The sequence below is a fragment of the Condylura cristata genome, unplaced genomic scaffold (assembly GCF_000260355.1).
Source record: "Condylura cristata isolate star-nosed mole 26May11 unplaced genomic scaffold, ConCri1.0 scaffold00028, whole genome shotgun sequence".
NCBI lineage: Eukaryota > Metazoa > Chordata > Mammalia > Eulipotyphla > Talpidae > Condylura > Condylura cristata.
In genome coordinates this window covers 12390809-12417246 of record NW_004567129.1, presented here as the reverse complement: position 1 = coordinate 12417246, position 26438 = coordinate 12390809, and the positions used below count along the sequence as shown (strand labels likewise).

Below are 26438 nucleotides of genomic sequence, written 5' to 3'. Positions count from 1 at the left end.
TTGGTGTTACATGTGGATGCTTGACTTTGCAAGCTTCTTACACTGAGCATTTGAGAGCAGGACATTAGCTGCACACACCTCCTTACGCCTGCCCCCGCTCATTCTCCTTCCCTGCTCCCCCCCCGCCCATTCCTAATCCTTACATTATAGTATGTGGTACCATTTGCTTTACTCAGAAACTTAGCTGTTATCCTTATTTCTCCTTCATTCCCATTTTAACACCAAGTTTGTTGGCAAGTAAGTGCTGCCAGTTCTGCTTCTAAAACATCTCGTCTTTCTCCATCTCCGCTGCCCCTGGGACATCCCCTTGGACTGCTGCAGTAGCCTCCTGGTTCATCTGTTTTCCCTCTCATTCTGCAATACACTCTCCACTGTGAAACCAGACTGACCTTGAAATAACTTACTAGATCATTTTATACTCCTACTTTAGTACTTTTCTTTGCACTTAGAATAAAATTCCAACTCAGGCCCTCACTGGTGGTGCAGTGGGTTGCAGTGCAGCACCATGAAGCTTGCCACAGCCGCTTCAGCACAGGTTCGATCCCTGCCTGCCCAGGCGGTGACCCACATGGCGCGGCAGATCTCTCCTGACCCGCCCGCTGCTCCCCTTAGCAGTGTACTCCGTCCATTTGCCTGTTCTGCTCCCCTCTCTGTCTCTGGTGAATCCTCTCACTGCCTCTGCATCTCTGACCTGTACCCCAGGACAGTATGAATAAATAAACAAATCTAAAAAAAAATTTTGAATTTAAAAAAGAATAGAATCCTAGCTCCTTGTGATGGCATCCAAAGACTGTGTGTAACTGAATTCTCTGAACGTTGACTGAGGTCCTCTCCCCTGTTGCCCACGCTGTGGGCATGCTGACCTCTTTGTTCTTGAACTCACTGAGGGCTTCCTTCAGGGCCTTGCACATGACCTTTCCTCTGTGTGGACCATTCATAGCTGGTTCCTTTCAACCCTCTGGTTTCTTCAGATGTCACCTTTTCCCCAACTGTCATATTTTAAATGTGCCTCTAGTTACTCCATCACATTAGCCTTATTTTCTTGTTTATCTGTGTATTGGCTGCCTTTCCACCATATTTATTTGCACCCCCTTTTCCCTCCGCCCACACCTCTCAGATCTTAGTTGAACAGAGGCAGGGACCTGCTCATTCTTGTTCATTGGTGTATCTACACCTAACTGTCTAGAGCTTGGAGTCCCTTAAATATTTGCTGAATCTTAAATATTACTGTTACTCCTCTCATTAATCCTATCCACTAAGTACAATGGAGTAAATGTTTGGGTTTCTGCCTAGCTGGAATTCTTCAGATCACCTTCTGAGCTGAGAACATATCTCCTAGCTGCTGACAGACGTGATGATTTACTGGTTGCTGTCAGTTGTCCGAAGACAAAGAACCAGCCGAGGATGGCAGAAGTGGTCCTTGGCAAGAAGCAGTTCAACAGCTGCCGAGGCACATCCTGTGGCCCTGCCTGCCCAGGCACAGGTAGTCATCTGTGGCGGTGGAGTCATGGGCACCTCCGTGGCCTATCACCTCTCTAAGATGGGGTGGAAGGATATCATCCTGTTGGAGCAGGGCAGGTAAGGACTGCACTGATGGGGTTTGCACCTGTGCTACCCTCACTGCCTGGGGTCCTGTCTCCCTTTGGTACTGGTGTCCCCCCAACAGTTCATCTAAGGGTGGCTAGCATGAGAAGAATCATGGAAAATGAAGTCCCCTGTACTTTGTCTGGCAATGCCTAATCCTCATATTTTCTGATTTTTTTGAGTCATCAGATCACAACAAAGCAGGTATCTAAAAGGATGTATTTTATTCTACACTCACAGCACCTCTTATCTTGCTCTGCTCTACTCATATGGCAGCATAAATCTTGTGATCTATGAGCTTCCTCTGTGAGCCCAAATGAAACTGGCTACTTATTGCCTTGTAACTTGTTTAATTTTACAACAGTTTTAGATTTACAGGAAGATAGTACAGAGTTCTCATTCATCTCATATGCTCTCCTGTTACAAACAGCTTACACAGACACAGTCTAGGTGAACTCCAGAATTCTGAATTAGAATTCTGAATTAGACTCATGTTGATGTACATTTTGGTTTATTTCCATCATCTGATATTACAAAATGCTGTAATGAGGAACCGTGAACTTGTTGCATTCACATAACTATATGAGCCTACCAAATGGTATTTTGTGTTCATCCTGCAGGCTGGCTGCTGGCTCTACGAGGTTTTGTGCTGGCATCCTGAGCACTGCTAGGCATGTGACCATCGAGCAAAAGATGGCAGACTATTCAAACAAACTCTATCAGCAGTTAGAGCAAGAAACCGGGATCCAAACAGGTAAGCAGGTAATCTACCACTTACTAACTAGTCTGCTTGTCCCCCAGATTCTTTTTTTTTTTTAATTATTTTTTATTTTAATTATTCCCCCAGATTCTTTTACTTGGTATTGTTTTTAGTGCTCTATCAAGTTTGGTAATTAAGACTTGATTTTTGTATAGACACTCCACTAGTTAGAATATTTCCTAAGACAGGTCACTTAGGTTTATGAGCTGTCTTCAGTTTCCTTATTTATAAAATGAGGGGATTCAGTCAGTAATCTAGATCCTGTAATTCTTATGATTTGAAAGCTTTCCTGGGCCAGTTCCCATATATTTCAATCATGTGAGTATTGTAAGTGGCATACTTGATTTATAAATGAAGAGGAGAAGAAAGAACTTCTATTTGGGTGCTTCATAGTAAAATCATAGTTTGAGCCACTGAAATTCACCAATTGCTATTATATATTTCTGATAAGAAAACATAAACACGTATTTCTCCTTCTCTGTGTAGCTAGGGGGAAAGGACACAGGTTGTATGCTAAATAGTCCTGGAGTAACTAGAAACTCTTCTAAGAACAGGAAGGCTAATCTACATTATGATCCCATGTGATAACAAGGTAGAAGAATATTTGTCATAAGGTTATAAGTTGACAGAAGCCCAGAGTTGTATCTAGATTCATGGCTGAAGAAACCGTGAAATTATGTGGTGACAAGGTAGTTATAATGAGAGGGCAGCAGGGCCCAGTGATGAAATTCAGGTCGCTTACATGTGTGAAGGTTGCATCTTCGAAGACCTTACATAATTATGATCACAGATAATTCAAGATGAATATGACCAAGGATAGTAGCTTTAAGTTTGCCAACTAGAGTAATGGTGCCATGTGGCCTTAGTTTAAGAACAGTTTATGGTTTTCTTTACCTATCAACTAAGAAATTACATAACATTACAATTTTAGAGAAGATGAGATTAGAATTGTTTGAAAATTTGGCCCCAAGCAGGCCAAGTTTATAATGTAACCATTTCATAAAATTCAAAATTCTATAAAGTGTAACCTTACTTGTACATTTTATTTATTTATTTATTTTATTTTTTAAAGATTTTATTGTGCATACAGAACTGGGTGCAGGCAAGAGGCTCAGGGGCGGTGAGAGGCTTCACCAGAGACAGAGTGGGGAACAGAACAGGCAGATCGACGAAGTACACTGCTGAGGGGAGCAGCGGGCGGTCAGGAGAGGTCTGCCGCGCCATGTGGTCACCTCCGGGGTAGGCAGGAATCGAACTCATGCCGAAGCAGCTTTAGATTCTCAGTGCTGTGTTTTAACCCGCTGCGCCACTAGGGAGGGCCCCTTACTTGTACATTTTAAATGAAGATTGAATATTAAGCAACTAGGGTTTGACAGACCTGGAGTGGGGAGAGGGGCTGTCAGGAGCAGAATTTGAGGCAGTGAGGAAGGGGATGCATAGTCCTGGGTACATAATGCAGGCTGAGACTGGAGTGAACACCCAAGCTTCTAGGCTGACCCTGCAGAGGCACAAGGCTGAGAGTAAGTGCCTCCCTCAACACTGTGCCCACCCTGGTGCTTCATTGTCTCACCTGGGTCCCCACCAGGTCTGTAAACTTGATTGCTCATAGTGATGCTGAACTTGGCTAGGCTTCCTTTTGAGAGGCAAGTAAAAAGCCTCTCTTGCTGCTGCACTCTCTCTGGCTTATACTAGGGAAGGTGCCTGTCTCATACTAGGGGAGCTGGGAAGAAGCCCTTTGATTGGATTGCAGCCTTGCTGTTCACCAGGGTTTGAGTGAGAAGAGGGTCCACATACTGTACAGGGAGGAAACTGCTGACTCCTCTTTCCACTGGATCAATTACTTGGATCTCTCAGCTGGTTGGATTCCAGAAGTATCCAGATCATAGGCTTTTTCTTTTTGTTTTTATGCATATAGAACTGGGTACAGGTCAGAGGTGCAGGGACAGTGAGAGGATTCACCAGAGACAGAGTGGGGAGCAGAACTAGCAAATCTACAAAGTACACTGCCAAGGGGAGCAGCGGGCAGGTCAGGAGAGGTCTGCTGCACCATGAGGGTCACCTCCCACCTCTGGGGCATGGTTCGAACTTGCACTGAAGTGGCTGCGGCTAACTTGCAGTGCTGTGTCCTAACCTGTAGCACCACCAGGGAGGGCCCAGAACATAGGCTTTTCTCCTATAAGTTAGCCTAACTTTAGTCCTAGTTCACTGTCTGGAACCCTTATTTGAGCTGACTGCTCATTGATGTTAATGGGGCAATGCGGCCATCAGGCAAAGGAGTATAAAGGGATCACCCTTTGTCTGCCCCCGCCCCCCACTGTATTTCATCAGTGATGTGGTGAAAGGTGACATCAGGACATCCCTGATGCAGAACACTCTTATCTAGCAGGATAAGAATATGTGTGTGCATTACCACCAGGACTGTCATTCAGTAGACTACTTTTGAGTATTTCAATGTTAGTGAGTCAAATCTTTTAAAAGTTTTAAGCATTCATAATAATTTACATATTCATAATAATTGTGAATAATAGAGAAATATTAAAAAATGAATTTCCTCCCAACTGAACCCACCAGTCTGTTTAATATGTACCTTATTAGGCACTTTGTGTAAGTGTGTGTAACAGGCAAATCTTTTTAGTCAAAATGAGATAGCAATAACCATGATACTAATTACCAACCTCACTCAAGAGCCATAGAATCAGGATCTTGGGGGTGAGGCCTAGCACAGGCAATTTTTGAAATCTTCCCATGTGATTTTGTGTGCAGACAGGTTTGTGTGAGAACCACTAACCTACATATAATTGAAATTTATTCAGATGTCGTATTCTTCATTTCCATGGCTGTTCTCCTACTGACCACAAACCTGTTGGCTTATATTTTCAGAGAACATTACTGCATTTTGTTAGTACTGTTGAGCAATTTATGTGCTTTTTTTGTGCCATCTTTTGTTAATTCTTTATGTTACATGCGCATTTCTTGTTTCTTCAAATACAGTAACGTTTTCCATAGTGGCTCAGTAAACATGTAGTACAGACTGCTCTGAGAACCAGCAAATAAAGCGGCCCTTCCGTCACTGACTGCTGCTGAGCGCTGCTTCTCAGCGTGCACGCTGTGGTCTCTCCAGCCTGTGCTCCATAACACTCATGGGTTTCCTTTATTTTCTTTATGAATGATTCAGTGAAGATCCTTGTCTGTATGTCTATTTCTTTTGCTCTTTCTAAGGATAGCCTTCCAGAAAATAGGCAATCTGGGCAAGGGTGTGAATACATAAAACTTGGATAGAAACTTTGGTGGACTGCCAAGTCATCCTCCAAATGGGCTGTGCCCTCTCACATCAGCACATACGGGAATTTCTTTAGTCTCCTCAGCATGAGGTGTTCTAATTTGTGCTAATCCAATGGGAAAAAAAGTGGATTCTCATTTGCATTTCTTTTAGTTCAACATTATTTCATTGGTTTACTGGCTATTTATAGTCTTTGAATTGCCTTTTAATAGTTTATATCCACCTTTCATTAGTTTGTAAGCATTCTATTTTATGGCATTTAACCTCTGCTTGACAAATTGTGCCAGGATTTCTAATTAAAAGTTCTCTGGAAGACAGTGAAATTTTCATCTTTCTAATAGATTGTAACTGTTACATAGTTCTGTTTTGGGGTACATGATTTACATAGTATATTTATACATAGTATAACATGACATATTACACAGATTAAGAAATGGGTATTCGCTGATGTGTAATCTTTGCTAGTAAGAAGAAAACGAAAGCGCTCATCCCTGTGGTAACAGGACGTGCAGAGTGTGCACGTCAGCCCATGGGTCACTGGTCAAGACCACCCCTCTTGGCTGGTGCACCAGCTCTTACAAATTGTGCTCTGAATTTTTAGTTCTCTCAATTGGGAAAGTCTTGTCAGGTCAAGTGAAAGACAGACTTTTCTGATGATTTCAAAAGAAATTAATATTTAAATTATTTCCACTGTATTTCCTTTAAAAAATATACCTAGTGGATTCAGCTTTTTTTTTTTTTTTCCCCACTAGAACTCAGAACCATTGCATTTTAGGAGGGTTGTCACTGACATGTGTAGTAATGCTTGTATCAGATATGCTGATTACAGACAGACATTGATTCTGGCTAACTTGGGCAAAGAGGAGAGTTTGGGAGGTGTTTGGAGGCTTGTAGTTGGTAGAAGGCTTCTTGCTCGAGGTAATGTGGATGTTGTGGAGATTTCAGGGAAGACTGGAGGGTTCCCAGATTGTGGGATTCTTCAGCTGGGACAACAGTTGTCTGACCAAGATGCTGGTGCTTCTTTTTTTTAATTTAAATTTTTTTCATCATTCTTCATTTTGTTCATTTTTCCATCTCAATTGTAATGCCAATGGATTTCCCACCACCAGTTCATCTGTGTGCCATCACCATAGTCCCGTGCACCTTTCCCACCCCATTTTTGGTCCCATTTCCCTATCTACCCCTGTAAAATGTCTCTGGTATGTAGTTGTTCGTTGTTTTTTCTTTATTACAATTGCTTTTTTTTTTTTTTTCCCTGATCCATTACACTCTTGCTATGAGCAAAACCATTTGGTATTTTTCTTTCTCTTTCTGCCTTATTTCACTAAGCATGATCTCTTCCAGCTCAATCCATGTTGCTGCAAAAGGTACATCTTTTTGATAGCTGAATAGTATTCCATTGTGTATATGTACCACATCTTTTTTAATCCAGTCATCTACTTTTGGGCATTTGGATTGACTCCATGTCTTCCCTATGTAAACAGAGGAACAATAAACATGGGGGTGCAGGTCTCCTTTTGAATCAATGTTTTTGTGTCCTTTGGGTAGATACCTAGGCGTGGGATTGGTGGGTCATATGGAAGCTCCATGTTTAGCAGTTTGAGAAACCTCCAAACAGCTTTCCATAATGGTTGTACTAGTTTGCATTCCCACAAGATGCTGGTGCTTCTGAGGTGCTTCCAGCTATTCACCTTCTTGCTTGAAAGTGTTCAAGGAATGTGCAATGGGCTGAGCTTCGGTCACATGTCCACTGCTTGTGCTGCAAGAGAGAGGGAGGGCCCCACCTATTGAGGGCTGGTGTGAGCCATCTTCACCCAGGGTCATACTCACACCAACACTGGGAGTAAGACTGAAACTACTAAAAAAGAGTGATGAATAGAGATGGATTCTGGGTTACATCCTTTCCCAAGAGACGAACAATGGTGTCTGTCATTTTTGAGTTATTTTATTACATAACATCTCACCAGAGCTTCAAAAGGCTGAGCTGAGAATGTATGGATAAGGAAGGGAAGCTAATAGTGCATCAGGCTTGCCTCCATGTTGACTAGCAGGTGAGAGGTAACTGATTTACCTCTCCAAGGGTGTAAGTGGCAGGCACAGGACTCATTGCAGGTCTGACTTTGAACTGAATGGGTCTACATTTGTCATGGTCTATATCAGCTCAAGCTGGCTTTTCTTACAGGTTACATACGGACAGGTTCCATCTTTCTGGCTCAAACACAGGACCGACTGATATCCCTGAAGCGCATCAACTCAAGGCTGAAGTACGTATGCACCTAGAAGCCTGTCCTGACTTTATTGTCACACTGACCTCTGCTGGAGGGGCAGTGAATGTCATTGTCCCCTGTGTTCTGTGGCAGTGTGATAGGCATCCCTTCTGAGATCATCTCCCCCAAGAAGGTGGCTGAACTTCACCCTCTCCTCAATGTACACGACCTGGTGGGGGCCATGCATGTTCCTGAGGATGCGGTAGTGTCCTCCGCCGACGTGGCTCTTGCCCTGGCAAGTGCTGCCTCCCAAAATGGTAAGCAGGTTTGTGGGCTAGGAAGGACGACTTAGTTTCCATTTTTAAACACTGGCTCTTAAAATTTTTGTTATAATATCTGTTAATAATTTCCTCAGGCCATATTTTTAGTAAACTTCTAAGGAACAGCTTTCAGTATTGACTGTTGCACTTCAGACCCCGCAGGAATTGAGAGCTCCAAGGTTGGAGCAGACATTGTGGATTTCATAATCCACAGCTCGATGGTGTCCTGGCGTTGGAAGGGATGAGGGGACGCCCAGCCAGCGACTCATGACTCACAGCCTGGGTAGATTAGGGTTAAGAGACCCTGTTCGAATGTGTTGGCCTCTACCACTTTTCTTATGCCTTGAGTTTAGTGTGTACTGCAGTCGTTTGTTAATTGGCCTGCTCTTTCCAGTCTCGGGAAAGGCCCATTTACAGTCTCAGAACATGGTTCTTATGAGTGGGTTGGTTTGTTTTAAGTTAAAGCATTGACCTGGCCTTTTCAGGTTTATAAGATTTATAAGAATCTGATGGGGATGGATAAACCTGAACCATCACAAGATGGATGTACCAAACTCTTTTCTTTACCTTGGAACAGGTGTTCAGATCTATGACCGGACAAGTGTCCTTCATGTAATGGTCAAAAAAGGTCAAGTCACTGGCGTGGAGACTGACAAAGGCCAGATTGAATGCCAGTATTTTGTCAACTGTGCTGGTCAGGTAGGTTAGTGACAATACTGGATCACTGATTTTCCTAACTTTCATCTTCAGGATTTTTTTGGTGTCGCTACATTAATACTGTGAAGGACTAAACAGATGTCAGGGACCACACTTTCTTGTTGGAACTAGAAAACTCAAGAACTTGAATATTCCAGAAACGTGGATGTTTCTCCAGTAGAAGTAACTGTGACCTTTTTCTTTTTCCCCCTGAGCTGACCTGTGCCATGTTGGTCAGGAAGGCTGGGAAGCAGTTCAGCATTGACAAAAGTCCTTGGCGTTGGGTCTGTCTGTGGTGTTCCATTTCATTCTACAACCCAGCAAATAAAGTGTCAGGTTCTTTTGTTTGAGGAGCTTGGATTCTGTGTCCACAACAGTTGCTTCTTAAGGCATGTTGGTCCCTTGCTTTTCCCTCTGAGATCTTTAAGTGACCAAGGAAAGCTTTTTGTCATGGGAAGTTCACTGATGATTGACGTTTGGGGTTTTTAGTGAGGCCAGGCAGTTTGTTAAAAGAGCCTCATTTGCTCCCCATGAGCTCCTTTTGCTTCCTGGTAATCTTTGATCTAAGAGTAATTGTTATGGTTTAAAAGTATAAAGTTGCTCCCCATTCACATCACTGAACTGAAGCAGGCTGACACTTGACTTCCTACACCTGACATTGTAGCAAGAGCACATTTGAGCCACTTGAAATTAGACTCTTTCCGAGGGGCTGAACTTGCTCATTTGTCTTTCTGTTCCTCTTCCCACCTACAAATAAATCTGTCCATTTGTAGTGGGCATACGAGCTGGGCCTGTCCAACGAGGAGCCGGTTAGTATCCCGCTACATGCCTGTGAACACTTCTACCTTCTGACTCGCCCCTTGGAGACCCCTCTGCAGAGCAACATGCCAAGTGAGGACTTGAACTTTGTTTTTAATCTTGTTTCCTTGCCATTATTCTGTCCTCGGAAAGAGAGACTTTCTGCTAAGGACAGACTGTGCATGAGTCTTACCTTTCTAGAGCCTACTACAGGAAGGTGCCCCCGAGTCTGACTTGATTTTGATAGCTCTTTGTGAAAGGATGGCCAGATGGGCATTCTGCCTAAGCATTGTTTTTATTTTCTAAGCCAATTATAGTGCCAGAGATCTAAATTGAGATGTTTGGAATGGAATCTTGAATTTTTTACTTAAATGGTATGTGCTGTAGAAATGGCATGGGTAAGTTATAAACCTAATTGTTCTGTGACTCCAAGCACCATGGGAGAGGTCTGCTCCTTAGCCCAGGCTCTGTAACTCCTGTTACACTCCCTTGTGGCACGGGGCTACTTGCATTTGGTTGCGAGAACTAGCTCCCAGTTTAGGTAGCTGATTTGCAAAAAGTAATCAGAGATGCGATCTCCACTTTAAATCTGAGAGAGAATCCTACTCCATTGACCTCAAATGGTATCTTAAAGCTAATTAATGTCTGTGTTCGTTGGATGCTTTTCATTAATTAAGCCATTAAGGGCAGGTTGCTTTATTTTTCTTTTGATTTAGACAGGTGACTTACCTCTGACCCGTTTTTCTCTCCTGTACACCACCCCTTTGTCATTTCTCTTCCCCAGCTATTGTGGATGCTGATGGAAGAATCTATATTCGAAACTGGCAGGGTGGTATCTTGTCTGGAGGTTTTGAGAAGAATCCAAAACCAATTTTCACTGAGGGCAAGAACCAGCTGGAGATTCAGAACCTACAGGAAGACTGGGATCACTTTGGTATGTGAACTAGATTATAACGGCAGTGGCTTGTTGTTGCCTAAGATGTTACATAAAAATTTGTACTGCCATATAGCATTATATTGGTCTTAGGTGTACAATATAATGATTTAATATTTGAATGCAGTGTCACCCACAGTAAGTCTAGTTACCACGTTACCATTCAAAGTTGACTGGCCGCTTTTAAGTGTGCTTTATAGCATTGGACTCTAGTTGACGTGCTGTGTATTACATCCTCATGACTTGTTTATAACTGGAAGCCACCTATTTTACTCATTCCCAACCCCCCTCCTTTCTGGCAACCACTATTAAGATAATGAATTTATTTTTTATTTTTTTATTTTTACATCATTTTGTACATTTTTTTTCATCTCAATTGTAATCCACCGCGGGTTTCCCATCACCAAGTCACCTGTGTGCCATCACCATAGTCCCGTGCACTTCCTTCCCCACCCCCCCGTTTTTTGATCCCATTCCCCACTCCACCCCCGCAAAATGTCTCTGGTATATGGTTGTTCATTATTCTTGTTATTTTCTCGCCTGGTCCATAGATAATGAATTTTTTAAAGCATTTTCAAAAGCAGTTTGTTATTTGATATTTATGTGAGCCCCATTAGTGGCTTGAGGGTGTAGATACTAATTAGCAATACAGTGAACTAACATCAAAAGTTTGGTTAACAGACTTTTAGCCTATTAAGCACTTAAAAATCATTGAAGTTTTTAGGTTAGGAGAAAACATTTTGGTAAGAAATCACATCAAATTGAAGAGAATTTTAGAAACCGAATTGCTAATCTGACCTTTTACTCAGTTTTTAAAAATTGTAAATTTTATTTATTGAATCCTTTAGTATAGTCACATGAATCCAAATTCAAAAGATATCAAAGGGTCTGTATGGAAGAATTTCCCTTGATAGATTTTTTTCTTAAATTTTTTACTATGGAAAATTTAAAGACTTAAAAGTGGAGAGAACAGTATAAAGAAATCCCCAAGTACCTACCAGCAGTTACATTAGAACAGGGCGAGCACTTGGAGTAGCTGTCATGCTCTTCCACCCTAGAGAAATAGCACCTTTCAGTGTCCCTGCGACGAGACTGAAGAGCCTTTGTGTGTGCTGGTAACACGAGTTATAGCTGCCGTGGGTCCCATTGCTCCTTTCCTTTCTAAGTTGTTTTTCTGGTCTTTATGCCAAGTACTGCAGAAGATTCTAACATTCCACAAAGGTTTCTGCTTTGTGATAAATGGCCCACTTGACCCATCTTAGAAAGCCTCTTTCAGGCCTCCCTGGTGGTACAAGGGATTAAGTCTCAGCCCTGTGAAGCTATAGGCAGCCACTGCAACACAAGTTCAATCCACGGCCAGGGAGCTGACCCACATGGCACAGCAGAACTCTCCTGTCTCGCCTGCTGCTCCCCTCAGCAGTGTACTTCATCATTCTGCCTGTTCTGCTCCCCTCTCTGTCTCTGGTGAATCTTTTCATCCTCCCCTTCCTCGCCACACCTCTGGCCTACACCCCAGCTCTTTTATGCATAGTTAAAATAAATCTTTAAAAGAGAAATCTCTTCTAAGAGGTTTTTGAAAGGAGAGGGTATAGAAAAGTATAAGGAGCTGTTTTGAGTGCCCTAAAGCTGAGGATTCTGTTTGGGTTTGTTTTTGCGTAGAGCCCCTCTTGAGTTCCCTCCTGCGTAGGATGCCAGAACTAGAGTCTCTGGAGATCATGAAGTTGGTGAATTGTCCTGAGACCTTCACGCCAGATATGAGGTGCATCATGGGCGAGTCTCCTTCAGTCCAGGGCTATTTTGTGCTGGCAGGAATGAACTCTGCTGGCCTTTCATTTGGTGGAGGAGCTGGAAAGTAAGTCTCACTGAGTCACTTGCTAGGCTTCTTTTCTAGAATTGTTAACATGGAATTTATTTTTTCTAGCATACTAACAGTAAGATTCATGTAATTTGAGAGTTGCCCATTTCAAAGTAATCATCACAGGACACGCTCCTGAAAGGCCAAAAATGTTGTGCAAAGTATCTCTGAAACTTTTTCGGAGTTAGCCACAGAGCCTGTGGGTGCTTCTTTTGTCCTCTTGTGAGTGATAATACGGGTCCTTTGAACTGAGTTTGGAAACATTCAAGTGTGATGAGTGAGACAGAGGATGCTGCTGAGTAATAACATTTATTTTTATAAATATGTACTGATGAAAATTAAGCCAGTCATGAGGGGACACATGCAGTGAGAGTGGTTCAGTTCATGGAGACAGATTGGTGGGTACACACTTGGCGGCTTTTGAAGGTGAAGGCTTTGGACCGTGGGATGATGGTTATATGATAATGAATATACTTAAGGCTTCTAAAATGTGCATGTAAATGTACTGATGTTTGATTTTGTTTGTGTATTTTATCACAATCAAACATTTTTTGACTAATGAGGCCACTTTTCATGACTTGAATCACTAAAAACACTTTGGAAGATGATTTACTAAAAACGTCAGGAGCAGGCAGACTTGCAGTCAAGTGACTGTGTAACCCGAAGTGATGGTTTTCCTGGAAAAATCCATTGGATACCCAAGTTGGAGTGCATTCGTCTATGTACTTAATTCTTATTTCTTCACAGAGCCATTGGTGGAGCCACATTTCTTTCCAAAAAGTTGAGGAAGTGGCCCAAAAACTATGTCTCTTAATTCTTGGTTTCTAATACAGTCCTGACAACATCACATCTGAGGCCCTACAACTGATCCCCTATCTCACCCCCGAATCTAAACAGGTACCTTGCTGAGTGGATGGTGCATGGTTACCCCTCAGAAAACGTCTGGGAATTGGATTTGAAGCGTTTCGGTGCCCTCCAGAGCAGTCGCACCTTTTTGCGCCACCGTGTCATGGAAGTCATGCGTAAGTGACCTTTTATCCCCAGTTACCCTAACTGCCTTCCTGGGGTGCCTCTATCCTGCAGAGCAGCAGAATTCCCCGCAGTTCTTTAGTCATTGCTTCAAGTTGGGCTTCTGTTGTTGGAGGTTGGAGGTCTTGGCTGGAGGCATCATGCCAGCCCGTGGTATTACAGACACTTCCTTCAAGCTGGTCATACCTTGTTTACTTCTGGGAAAAGAAAAGTAGGCCAGGACTAATAGGCCATAATTCCTGTCAGGTTGCCTTAGCGACTTCCCTCATATTCCTAGCAGTGCCTCCTTTCCACTTTGCTAGAAAGACCCTACTACACCAGAGTGAAAGTGCTCCACTGGGTCTTAGAAATCATAGTTTGTGCTCCAAGATAAGAGAATCTCTGCCATTCTCAGAGCTTTTGGCGTTAGCTCATCAGATGCTAGCAAGGCAAGAGGGCCCATCTCACATAGATGCAAAACATGCATTCCTGCTCCCTCCTTACTCTTGCTTCCTTCCACCTTTGAAAGATTGGCGTTTTTGCCTTTGTTATTCCACCTTTCTCTTACTGGCTTTGCCAGTAAGCCTTTAAAGATGGCGTTTGTGTCGGGAATTGAATCAAACCAGAATTCAGTTTCTTTTGCCTGCACTGAAGAGCTGTTACCAGACTTTGCCAAAATACATCTAAATATGTCAGGCATATTTATACTCAGGACTATGTTTCTACATTGGCTCTGACCCCATTATTGATTAAGAAAACTATTGGTTTAGTAGCTTTCATGACATTCATGTTGAGGCCTTTGGATGACCTTTAACCCTTGTGTGTTCACTTTTGACCTGAGTCTGAGAACGTGCATCCATGGGAGATGAAGGATCTGGAAGAAGTTACATGTAATGCTAAGTTTATTTGTAGCAAATGTTTTGATTAAAGTGGTGAACTAGTATAAGTGTACATATCCCTATCTGTCCTTAATTGTAGAACCTGTGTAGCTCATGACTGAGCTTCAGCTTCTTGATATATGGCACTTTTGGAGGCCTTCTCTGAGTTTCATAAAATAGAACATGGTGGAGGGGAAACTGTAAAACACCTGAGGAGATTGAAAGATAGTCACAGTACCAGGAAAACCACCATGGCATCCTTCTCTTCACTCTCCAGCCTCTCCACCACCCTCATGTACCTCTTGTTTAGAAGGGTATAGGGTCAGGTCTTCTCTTTGGAAGGACCTAGAGATCACACTCTTTCTGGCTGTTTTTACCTATTGCTGTTGCAGATTGGCCATTAGGAGAAATGAATTCTGACCCTAGCTTTGTTATGTGAATAATGTCACTGGGACAGTCTGTGCAGATTTCAGAGCCACCAAATCAAGGTATGCTATGTGCCCTCTCACTTCAGAACTGGGTTGAGTGTTGGAGAGGAAATGTGTATAGCAGGTCTTAGATCCCACCAGCACCAGCTTTGGGAAGAACAAAGTGCCATTTCTCACACTTGCGCCACTGAGTCCACGTAGATATCACCTTCATGTCAGCTGTGGAGCTTAGCCCGGTGTAGAATTACATTACAGCCTTTCTCCCGTTGTTTCTACCTGCTAATTCTGAACAATAATGGTGGACAGAGTCATAAGGGATGCATGGACCCCACGAAGGGACTATGTCTGCTGCTGCAGTGTGTGCCCTCTGGAGCATGCCTGTGATGCAAGGCCCTGCTGGGCCAATGAGGCTGTCTTAGCGTGGAAAGCATGTTCTTCTGAATGGCGAGAAATGGAGCCTCGTGGATGTTGGGTGTTTGGCCCTGTGGCTTGGGCTTTCACAAACTGTTTGTGTTGTAGCTCTGCTGTGTGATCTGAAGGTTCCCCGCTGGGATTTCCAGACTGGGAGGCAGTTACGCACATCTCCTCTCTATGACCGGCTGGATGCACAAGGAGCCAGGTGGATGGAGAAACATGGATTTGAGAGACCAAAGTACTTTGTGCCACCAGACAAGGGTAAGAAGGCCCATCTTCTCTCTTGTTCCGAGAGTCAAACTTTATTTTTTTCTTTTTAAAACATATTTTACACCATTACTCATTTTTGTACAGTGTTTGCTTTCTAAAATACTTGTATTTATGCAGACAGGAACTGGTGAGTAGACTAGAGATGTGGGGTGTAAGAGGCTTCACCAGAGACAGAGTGGGGAGCAGAACAGGCAGATCTATGAAGTACCCTGCTGAGGGGAGCAGTGGGTGAGACAGGAGAGGTCTGCTGTGCCTCGTGCGCCACCTCCCTGTCCAGGGATTGAACTCAGGACACAGAGGAGACAGCTCTTAGACTTAACCCCTAGACCAGTAAATAAAAATAAAATTAAATTTTAGGCCCTCCTTGGTGGCGCAGCGGGTTAAAGCACTGCACTGAGAAGCTAAAGCCACTTCCACATGAGTTTGATCCCCGCCTGCCCCGGAGGTGACCACATGGCGTGGCAGACCTCTCCTGACCCGCCCGCTGCTCCCCTCAGCAGTGTACTTTGTTGATCTGCCTGTTCTGCTCCCCGCTCTGTCTCTGGTGAAGCCTCTCACCGCCCCTGAGCCTCTGGCCTGTACCCCAGTTCTGTATGTACAAATAAATAAATCTTTAAAAAAAAATAAAATTAAATAAAATTAAATTAAATTTTAAATGTATAGAGCTAAAACATGTTCGTGAAAGTATAGTTAACACAAACGCTTACGTTATTCTAAACTGTACAGTATAAACTCCCTCCTTTTGTCTCTTTGCTGTTCTGTTCTGTAGACCTCCTGGCCTTGGAGCAGAGCAAGACTTTCTATAAGCCAGACTGGTTTGACATTGTGGAGTCTGAAGTCAAGTGCTGTAAGGAAGCTGTGTGTGTTATTGACATGTCCTCTTTCACAAAGTTTGAAATAACAGTAAGTGTTTGGGAGTCAAAGTAACAGATTAGGAAAACTGCATAATTATTGACTGCATCCTGGTTTTCATCTGTCACTTCAAAACTGATTCTCTTAAGAACTTTGGAATAATTTAGTGTTTTACCAGTATTGTACGCTATTTCTAAACTTTTAGCTGCTTCTTGCTCTTAATCTCTTGGCAGAGGCCCATATATTATTATAACCTCTAGCTAGTGTTCCCTGGTGCTTCTCCAAGTGGCCCCACGCAGATCGTGCTGCCCAAGTACCTGCTAGTTGAATTTTCTCAGGAGTTGCACTGCCTGTCAGGCCACACTGCCCAAATGCTCTAATGCTCACTCTGCGCTTTGTTCCCTGACCCTGCAGTCCACTGGGGATCAGGCCTTAGAAATCCTGCAGTACCTCTTCTCCAATGACCTGGACGTGCCGGTGGGCCACATCGTGCACACTGGCATGCTCAACGAGGGTGGCGGCTACGAGAACGACTGCAGCATAGCTCGGCTGAACAAGCGCAGGTGAGGTTGGCAGCTGCCTGCGCTGCTCCCTTGGTGCTGGATTCTGGGGTGCTGTGGCAGAGCAGAGCACCCAGATCGCTTCTCCAGGGAGTCATAGCTAACCCACTGGGAGAAGATTCTTTACGTTAATTGGCCTGTGTAACCTCTGGGTGCTAACAGGAATCCAGAATCTTCTATTTGGAAAGTATATCCTGGAAATTGCCTCCCCCAAAAGCTGAGTTGATTTGCCAGTGTTCTGCCCAGGGCTTTGAAACCAGCGGAAGACTGGATCGCTTACTGGTCCTTTTCTACTGCCTGGTTTTGATCACTTTTGGGTCTCACTTTCAGTTTCTTCATGATTTCTCCAACTGACCAGCAGGTCCATTGTTGGGCCTGGCTTAAAAAACACATGCCGGAAGACAGCAACCTGCTTCTGGAGGACGTCACCTGGAAGTACACTGGTAAGTGGGTCTCTGGGTTCAGCTGGGCGAGAAGAGGCGCTGGCCCATCCAGGCTGGTCTTCTCTGTTTGCCTTTCTCATTCTGATACTCAAAAGTGTGGTTTAGAAAACTGTGATTCTAGAAAACTGGTCTCTAATAATTCCCCCACATTTTATAAGTCAAGTGCAAATGAATGTTTCAGCTTGCTTGTTCACTGCTAAACAGCTACAGCCAACATGTGAGAAGTCAGATCATTGTTGAATGAGAATTCACTTCACCATCGCTTCATATTACCTATCCCGTAGCTTTTTAAAACCAAGTAATTTTCAAGGCTGACTTCATGCTTCCTCTTTAGTCCCGCTGAGGAGCCAGCCTTCTACCCTGCCACTCCAGCTCTCACCCCCAGCTGACTCCTGCCCCTCACCCCCACCAGGCACTTGTTCTCAATTAATTGCAGCAGGAACTGACTTCTGGCTTATTATACCAGATTGGTAAACTACAGAATCTTATTGGACCGAAGTTGTTTGCTGGCTCAAGCTGCTGTAACCGGCGTGACAGAATGCAGGGTGCCGGCAGTACTCCTCGAGTGTTCCCTTAGGTCCTGGGTGTGGGGTTGGAGCTTTTGCCGTAAGGTCCACAGTGGAAAGAGGAAGGAAAAGGAGACTGTACAGAGGGTTTCTTGCCAGTCCTGGAAGTGGCTCCTACCGTGTGCCAAGACTTGGTCTCACGATGCCTGCCTGCCTGTGAGGGAGTGCTGGATGCTGTTTTCCACTGGATCCAGCAGTCAGAGCTGCACTGGGCAGCCTGTTGGGAGCAGTGTGTGTGCCGTGTCCAGACTTGAGCCCTTGACCAAGGGATGCTTTCACTGTCTGCCACCATGCAGGCCTGCACGCAAGCGCAGAGCAGACCTTCCACTCAGCACTTCACTGCAGAGGCCACACAGCTCTCTCTCTTTCCCATGTAGCGCTCAATCTGATTGGTCCTCGAGCTGTGGATGTGCTGTCCGAGCTGTCCTATGCCCCCATGACTCCAGAACACTTCCCGAGTCTCTTTTGCAAGGTGGGTGCTAATAAAGTTCTAGTGTTCAAACGAACAGGGAATGTTTATTTTATAGAGATGGCAATTTTTATTATTTTTTAAAAGATTTATTTATGTATACAAGAGTTGGGGTGCAGCCCAGAGATGCAGGGGGTGAGAGAATTCACCATAGACAGAGTGGGGAGCAGAACAGGTAGATCTACTGAAATACACTGCTGAGGGGAGCAGCAGGCGAGACAGGAGAGGTCTACTGTGCAATGTGTATCACCTCCCTGGCTGGGATCAAATTCATGCTGCAGTGGCTTAGAGATAAGCCACTAGATCGCTTGATAGTGCTGAGACTTTAACCCCTGCACCACCAGGGAGATCCAATTACTTGTTTTTACTACGCTGTAAATACCTAGAGTGCTAACTTATGCAAACAAAATGATTGGATAAATTATTTCTTACTCTTCAAGATATCCTGACTTAATGAGCATTAGGATTTCTTGGAAGTGAATTTAACTTCACTGAATATCAATTTTGTATTTTTATTGCTTTCTGTAACAAAAAAGCTTTATTACAGAATTATTATACTGATGCCCAAAAACACCAGTCAAGGCCCAGCTTCCCTTCCTGTTCCCCATATACAGAGTAAATTCTGTGCATGGGCATCACCAGGCAAAAAAATGGCTTAGGTGAATCTACACAGTTTACATAATTTTCTTTCTTACACTTTGCTATAGCTGAGTGTAACAAATTGTAATTGAAGGAAAGAAATGACAGCTCCCTCTAGGTGTGGCTGAGAGTGATGAGGACATAGGTTTTGGCCCTGTAACAAGCAGCCTAAGGGCCCTTACTGATGGAGGTGCTTAGACATTCAAAGCAAAGTTGGGATCCACCTGCACTTCGCGTTTACACCTTCTGTTTTTTTCCCCCGGCAGAGTGAATGCAATAGGACGTCTCACAGTTCACTGCCAGCGGACCCTTCACAGCACTTGCTTTGCTTTTTGCAGGAAGGGTCCACTTGCTGGTGCTGCAGAGCAGCTATTCTGCTGGGTTCTCATGGGCACTCCTGGGGTTTAACTGCTTTCCATTAGAGGAGTAGCTGCCGGGACCATGGCCCTGAGCTGCTGTAGGTACCTGAGCTGCTGTAAATACACTTTGTACATTAGATCCTGGTTGCAGGTGAACTGTATTCTGTGACCATGGGCCGCCTCTTTGGAGGGGGGATGCCCAGGGCTTGTCTGCTAAGTCTCCCAGAGACAACAGCGGCTTGGTCTTTGTTCACAACATGCTGAAGTAAATCTGTAGCAGGACTTTGCAAAAAGAAATACTTCATGCTTGTTAAAGATTTTGTCTCCACTTCCTACCAGCAGCTTGGGAAGTACTCCTGACACACAAAGTTCCTGAGAAGAGATGTGACCCCACTACCTGGAAACAGGACTTTTGAGAATAGAGTTCTTGATTTACTGTTTCCTTACCTAGTGGCGGGTCAAACACAGGTGCAGAGCTCATCAGAGGGATTTGCCTCAGCGTATTCCTTTGACAGCACTTTGCGTGCCCACTTCCCCTGAAGTTTCCACACTTTCTCCCTGTCTTCACCCACAGGAGATGAGTGTGGGTTATGCCAACGGGATCCGGGTGATGAGCATGACACACACGGGAGAGCCAGGATTCATGCTTTACATCCCCATCGAGGTGAGTGTGGGAGGAGCCCAGCCAGCTCTGCCCAGAGCATGGCAGGGACAGGTCTGTCTGGGCAGACCAAGGCAAGTGATGCGGGTTGTGTTCAAAAAATTTTTACACCTATAACTTTTGACTGTTTATTTGAACAGGTTGTGTATTTACAAAGTTTAAAAATTAATCATTGCCGCCTGATCAGTTGGTGCCTCTCACCGCCAGTGATGTTTCTGTTAGTCTCTGCCTGTCTGTATGTCTAAGTTCAAGGACATTTGTAATCCTGTTTTTACTATTCCATAGTTTGCTGAATCATATTTAATCATATAACTGAATCATGATTTAACCAGCCTGGTACTAATGCACAAAATGTTTTTTATTTATAGTAAGTGTATACAGTTTTCAAGCTTCAGGGGCAAAGTACTTTGCTCATACAGTTTCCATTTCCCTTATGCATAAGATGGAGCAGTTTTTCAAAACCCCCCTTTCAAAGTACAAACCCATCTACAAGGGCTTCCAGTCTGCCTAGCCTGGATCTGATCTGTCTTCTTTACCTCTTTCTCTTGGCCAGTCTGTGAACATGCTGGATAGTCCGTGCTCAGGTGGTGCTAGGCGCACAGCCACACCTGCTTTAGGCCTCAGATCACCTTCTCAATGAGTTGTAATTCTCCTCAACCCCCTCCCTGTCCTTTCTGCATTCTGCTGATCATAGTCTGATATTTTCTTTATTTTGGCCATGAGATTACCTCTTTTGAAAAGTTAAGTTCCCTGAGGGCAGGGATACCTGTCTGTAAAGTTTCATCTCCTGGCACTTAGAGGACTACTTAGTGTACTTAGTAAATGTTCAGTGATTCACGGTGAGTTTCTTTTATCCGTTTTTTTTTTTTTTTAACTAATTTAAATCAGTCAGTCACTGATGTGGAATTGTACAATTTCCCCCCACCTTTGTGTTTAGATTTTTTTTTTCCTACCAAAGGACAATGTCGCTGAAATTTTGTTTTTCTCATTATGTAATTGAACTGATCAATGTTTTGTGGCTCTGGAGTTTCATACATACAAGTGTCTTCCCTAATGGTGGGTCTGTAACATTTCCCAGTCTTCACTTGGTGCATTCAGTTTCTGTTTATGGTTTGGTTTCTTAAAAATGTTGAAATGCTCCATCCTTTAAGTGTCTCTTGGTAAACTTTGAAAATTCTTTTTTCCTACTTGGTTAATCATTTGACTTGAAATTATACTGTTACAAAATATTAAATCCCCATATGTTTTGGGCTTTTTCTGGACTGAGGTGGTGCTTCTATAGTCTACTCTTCATTAACGAAGTAACACTTTTAATTGTTGAGTCTTAACGTATTTGAATAGTTTAGTAGTGCTTATCCTTCCTCATAGCTTGGAAGATCCTGGAAAAGGACAAGTTCCTGTTTTCCCTTGTAAATTTTATGAGTTATGAGAACAAGACATACTTTGATGGCATACTTGGATTCGGTTAACATTTATGTGTCAGGGAGAACTGATGTTCTTATGATGTATTGAATCTTACACAGAAGATCTTTTTTCTTTAATAACTTATGTATTTTTACATTTTTCCCCCCCAATGTTTGCTTTCTTTTCTCAGGTGTAGTCCTCATACAATTTCTACCACCAATTCAAACATGCACCATCACCATAGTTCTGTGTTCTTCCTGCCCTCATTTTGATCCTTCTTCCCTGCAGAATGACTGATTTATAGCTGTCTGTTTTTGTTTTTTTTACTTCCTGTTCCCTTCTTTGGTTCCCCTACATTCCTCCTGTAAGTGAAACCATCCAATATCTTTCTTTTTCCTTCTGGCTTATTTCACTGAGCATAATCCCGTCTAGCTCTTTACATGCTGCTATGAATGGCATTAGTTTATCTTTTTTGATTGCTGAATAGTACTCCACTGTGTATATATACCACATCTTCTTCTTGACCCAGTCATTTACTTTTGGGAATTTGGATTGAGAACCTTACACAGTAGATTTGCTTTTCCTTGTTCAGCACACTTAGATTAAAGCAGAGTACCACATGCAGAAGCACAAATAAATCATTTTTGAAGATCTATAGGAAAAAATTTTGCAACTGCTCGCTACACAGCCCGAATTTGATGCTGGTTCCCTGAGAGTTCTGCAGTTTGGTCTTCCATCTTCAACTTAACAAAATCCCAAACTCAACTAAATTGTTCAGTTTTTTTTTTTTTTTTAGAACCAATAAGCTGTAACTGTCAAATGACTAGCAGTAACATAGATCTGAATGATTCTAGTACTTCCAAAAATGAACTGGTGCCATCTGCTGCAAAAATGCACCATGGCTTTTCTGACAAGCCAATAGATGGAAGCTGCCAAGTCTTGTGTTTTAAAAACCTTTCCCAGCTCTCACTCCTGAGACAGAAGAGGCACCAGCCCACAGGCCTGAGTTCTGGCCTGAGGATTATGTGCCCCCCCCCACCCCCAACTCCAGTGTTTCTGGTGGAATGAGGTAAGTGCTGTTGCATGGTTTTCTCCATATAGGCCTTGTGCATTGAAGGGAGACACCTCCTTCCCCACCCAGCTTCCGTGCCCGCCTTCACACCACCAGACAAGCTGAGGCCTGCTCACTGCTAACTATTCTCTCTCTCTCCAGTACGCCCTGCACGTGTACAACGAGGTGATGAGTGTTGGGCAGAAATACGGGATCCGGAATGCTGGATATTATGCACTTCGTAGTCTCCGAATTGAGAGGTTTTTCGCCTTTTGGGGTCAGGATCTGAATACCCTCACCACGCCGCTGGAATGCGGACGAGAGTCGCGGGTGAAACTGGAGAAGGTACTGTGCACCCAGTGGCTCTACCGTTACTCCTCCACTTCACAAGCAGTGAACCTACATTAAAAAAGAAGGAAAAGTGTAAAACTGTTGTGGCCCACTGACAGCCTCTGGCGAATGTAGAGTAGGATGTCCTCAGGACACGAAAATGTAAATGGACAGTGTTTGTCTTGAGCATGTCCCTCTATCAGACAGTGCTTTCTGGGAAGTTCTGAGTTGACTGTGAGTTGTTAACATGCCACAAATACTTGTACAAATCAGTCCTATGTTCATTCAGCTGCCTTAATTTTTTTTCTGTCCAAGAAGACTGTGGGTGAAGTCTCCTACCTCTGAACCCCTAACTTCTGCCAACTTTGCCAGAAGTAGGCATTTGTTTTGTGTTAGAGCCTCAGGGTGGCACCAGCAAAGGTCAAGTGACTAAAGGCCAGATGGTTAGGGTGTGTCTCCCCCACCTCTTGGCACTGTAGCCAGTGCTCCTGGTCGGCATGATAGAACCTATGATGTTCTTTGCAAGCTACTGTTTGTATCTATTCAGAGATCATTTATCCTACCCTCTGCTTTTTGTACATTTAAGTTACAATTTCTTTCCTACTTTTTGTCCTCTGATCTTGGAATTGAAAATCCTTTTGGAAAATATGTGTCCTTGTGCATCACAAAACTTCTCTAATGGTGTCTTAGACTGTGAACACGGTGGGAAAGCAGCACTGTCCCCAAAGCTGGTGTGGCGCAGGGGACACAGCAGTGGCTGGTGCTCCTGGGCCCACACTGACCTGCCTTTCTCCTCTAGGGCATGGACTTCATAGGCCGAGAGGCCTTGCTGCAGCAGAAGCAGAACGGGGTATACAAGCGCTTGACGATGTTCATCCTGGACGACCATGACACAGACCTGGACCTCTGGCCCTGGTGGGGGGAGCCCATTTACCGCAATGGGAGATATGTGGGCAAGACCACCAGCAGCGCCTATGGCTACACTCTTGAGCGCCACGTTTGCCTGGGCTTTGTGCACAACTTTTCTGAAGACACCGGGGAAGAGCAGGTAGTGACAGCAGATTTCATCAACCGCGGAGAGTACGAGATTGACATTGCCGGGCACCGGTTCCAAGCCAAAGCAAAGCTCTACCCTGTCCCCTCTCTGTTCACCTATAAGCGCCGAAAGGATGATGTGGAGCTAAGTGACTTGCATGGGAAGTAACGTGAGAGGCCTCCCCCCGTACCCCCACCTTCCTCATGGTCTTAGTTTCCTCCTCCTTGAGGACCTTTCTTGGTTTGTCCTTTGCCCTCATCTTTTTTTCTCCTGGATATAATTTTGAACTTCACCTACTTTTAAACTTTGCTTTGCAACCCCTTGTCTTTCCATCTCCTCTCCCCTCTTGTAGCCCCCCCAGCTCCTCATCCAGACTCTGCGCTGTTCTTGTTCCTCCCTGCTTCCTGCCTTCCATAGTACTGGGGGGTAGGACAGGTGCAAGCTGCACCTGTGGAAGCGGGTGCCGCAGCGGCCTGGTTCCAGGTGCTGTGCGTCTAGGGCACGGGAGGCTGGTGGTGTGTGGGCCTTGGGGAGTGACCTCTTCATTTCGGAGGGTCATGGTGTGTGAGCTTGTGCCTTTCAGCCAGCTCCGCCATCCTGTTCCTCTGTGCCCTGAGCTGGCACCTTGTACCTCTAGATTGTGGGACGGCCATCTACCTCGCCATGGGAGGTGTCACGCTGACTCGCATCTGGTCTGCAGCAGAGACGATCTGCCGGGCACCCTCCCTTGCCTCCTTGCTGACCCGTGTTGGGCCAGGGACACTGCCTGTGATTTTTTGCTCATCTTTTGATAACCTCTGGAAAAAGGGATTAATGATTAATGCCTAGGTAAGGGGTTGTATTGAGCTGGGTAAACAAGCCACAGTATGTGGAAGGGGGAAGCCATGCTGCCTTCTGTTCTGCGCTCAGCTGCAGTGGTCTTGCTTCAGAAAGGTTACCGCCAGCAATCCTGAGTGTCCTGTTAATACAGTGCTGCTTCTCTTTGTCTTTTTTAGTTCAGCCTCACCTGCTCCTTCCACACCAGGCCCACGAGCTCAGCATCCGTTTCCCTCCCTCTGTCCTGGCCAGGGAACTCACCCCCGCTGGCTGGGCTGGTGCTGGAGACCCAGTGCTGCTTCCTCCAGCCCAGAGAGACCTGTTCCAGGTTCTGGGCACAGTTTGCATCCTGGCTTCTCTCTCCCACATCTCTCCACGTCTTAGGAGAACCCTGCACTCTTCTTTGTCTCTGCTTTCTATGACTGCGACACTGTACTTTCCATCCTAGCACAATCTCCCCTGTGCTCATCCGACAGTTGCTCATCCAATGGCAGACAAGCTGCTGTTAAGATTTTTACTAGCTGAAGTATTAGCTCTGACAGATCCTTTCATTTTATTGGTGCAGCTTAAAATTCTCAGGTATCTACCTGCTCTGGCAGTTGGAATTTGTTCGCCCATTTCATCACATTGGAGTCTCTTGCCATTTCCGCAACCCAACTGCCTCATCATTCACTTTAGTGTCCTCCCTTGTAAGATTACGGGAGCCCCTCTTCTGGGATGGATGTGTGTTTAACTGGCTGAGCCCAGCTGCTTCTGGCGAAAATTAGAGCAGTAAGGGTCTGGGGAGAGTAGGAAACCAGGTAGGTTCAGCAGGTATGATTGATCTGTGCTGGACACATGGAGGCAGGTGGCCGCATTCCGCAGAACGCCCGCGTCGTCTCTGTTAATGAGACACACTCCAAAGCAGTTCCTGGCCAGTGTCAGTCATGGGCAGGGTCCCATTCCTAAGACAGGCACGATGTTTATCTGCTGGGACATCCCTTGCTTGAAACACACGTTTATCTTAGCACTTCAAAGTTCATCTTCTGCCAGGCAGTGTGGATTTGGTGTTTTTCCATCTTTGGTCTTAAGATCTATTTTCTATATTTAGACCAAGTGACACAACTTCTCCATTTGGGTGGTTTCTGTATCCAGGGTATGACACTCCATGTTTGCTTTCTCATGGCTGTCCGGGGACCCGGCCTGTCATCTTCTAGAGAGCTAAGAGCCTCTGAATGCTTCTCTAGAAATGATCCATTACACCTGTGCTCTCTCAGAAACCCTCTAATCACACACAGGCCCACTGTTTCTACTGTTCCTCAGGGAGCGCTTGGGCCCTGCAGGGGAGCAATGGTGTCCAGGCTGGGTAGCCAGAGACCAGTCCTCCCAGTTCTGGATCTCAGTTTCATATTGTCCTGTTTCTGCAGTGGTGGAGCCTGGTCATTGTCACATCTGATCACACCACCTTGCACAAACAATTTTCTGTGCTCTCCTTTCTTGGGTTATTTCCAGGAAAGTAAACTCTGAAAAATAACTCCAGCCTTCTCTGCGATCCTGCCTTTATGTGCACTGGACTTGCCAGGCCTTGCCCGCTGCTGCCACCATGTAAATGGAGGGATGACAGCAGCTTTTGAGAACTGGTTTGGTCCCTGAAGACAAGCCCCAGCCGAGTGCTCGCTCTGCACATGGACACCAGCTGCAGCTGATGAGCCTCCACCAAGGCAGGGGAGGCAGCAGCCAGGGGGGTGGGAGGGTGGGTGTTGTGACCAGATTCATATCTAAATCGCTCTGCTGTGGGGCGAGTGTAGGCAGCAAGGACTCCCTACTATCAAAGATTGTCA

The 26438-nt window shown here is 44.6% G+C and overlaps 1 protein-coding gene across 1 annotated transcript; it reads left to right on the top strand.

Annotated features, from left to right (window-relative positions):
* Positions 1 to 1299: 1299 nt before the first annotated feature.
* On the top strand, positions 1300 to 26347 carry PDPR (pyruvate dehydrogenase phosphatase regulatory subunit). Its single transcript, XM_004690387.2, has 17 exons — positions 1300 to 1578; positions 2205 to 2338; positions 7807 to 7888; positions 7985 to 8148; positions 8729 to 8850; positions 9621 to 9738; positions 10430 to 10579; positions 12239 to 12431; positions 13332 to 13456; positions 15268 to 15423; positions 16202 to 16335; positions 16699 to 16847; positions 17175 to 17287; positions 18231 to 18325; positions 19895 to 19984; positions 22599 to 22781; positions 23566 to 26347. The coding sequence occupies exons 1-17, from the start codon at positions 1355 to 1357 to the stop codon at positions 23968 to 23970; spliced, it is 2637 nt and encodes an 878-aa protein (XP_004690444.1). The 5' UTR covers positions 1300 to 1354; the 3' UTR covers positions 23971 to 26347.
* The last annotated feature ends 91 nt before the right edge of the window (positions 26348 to 26438 follow it).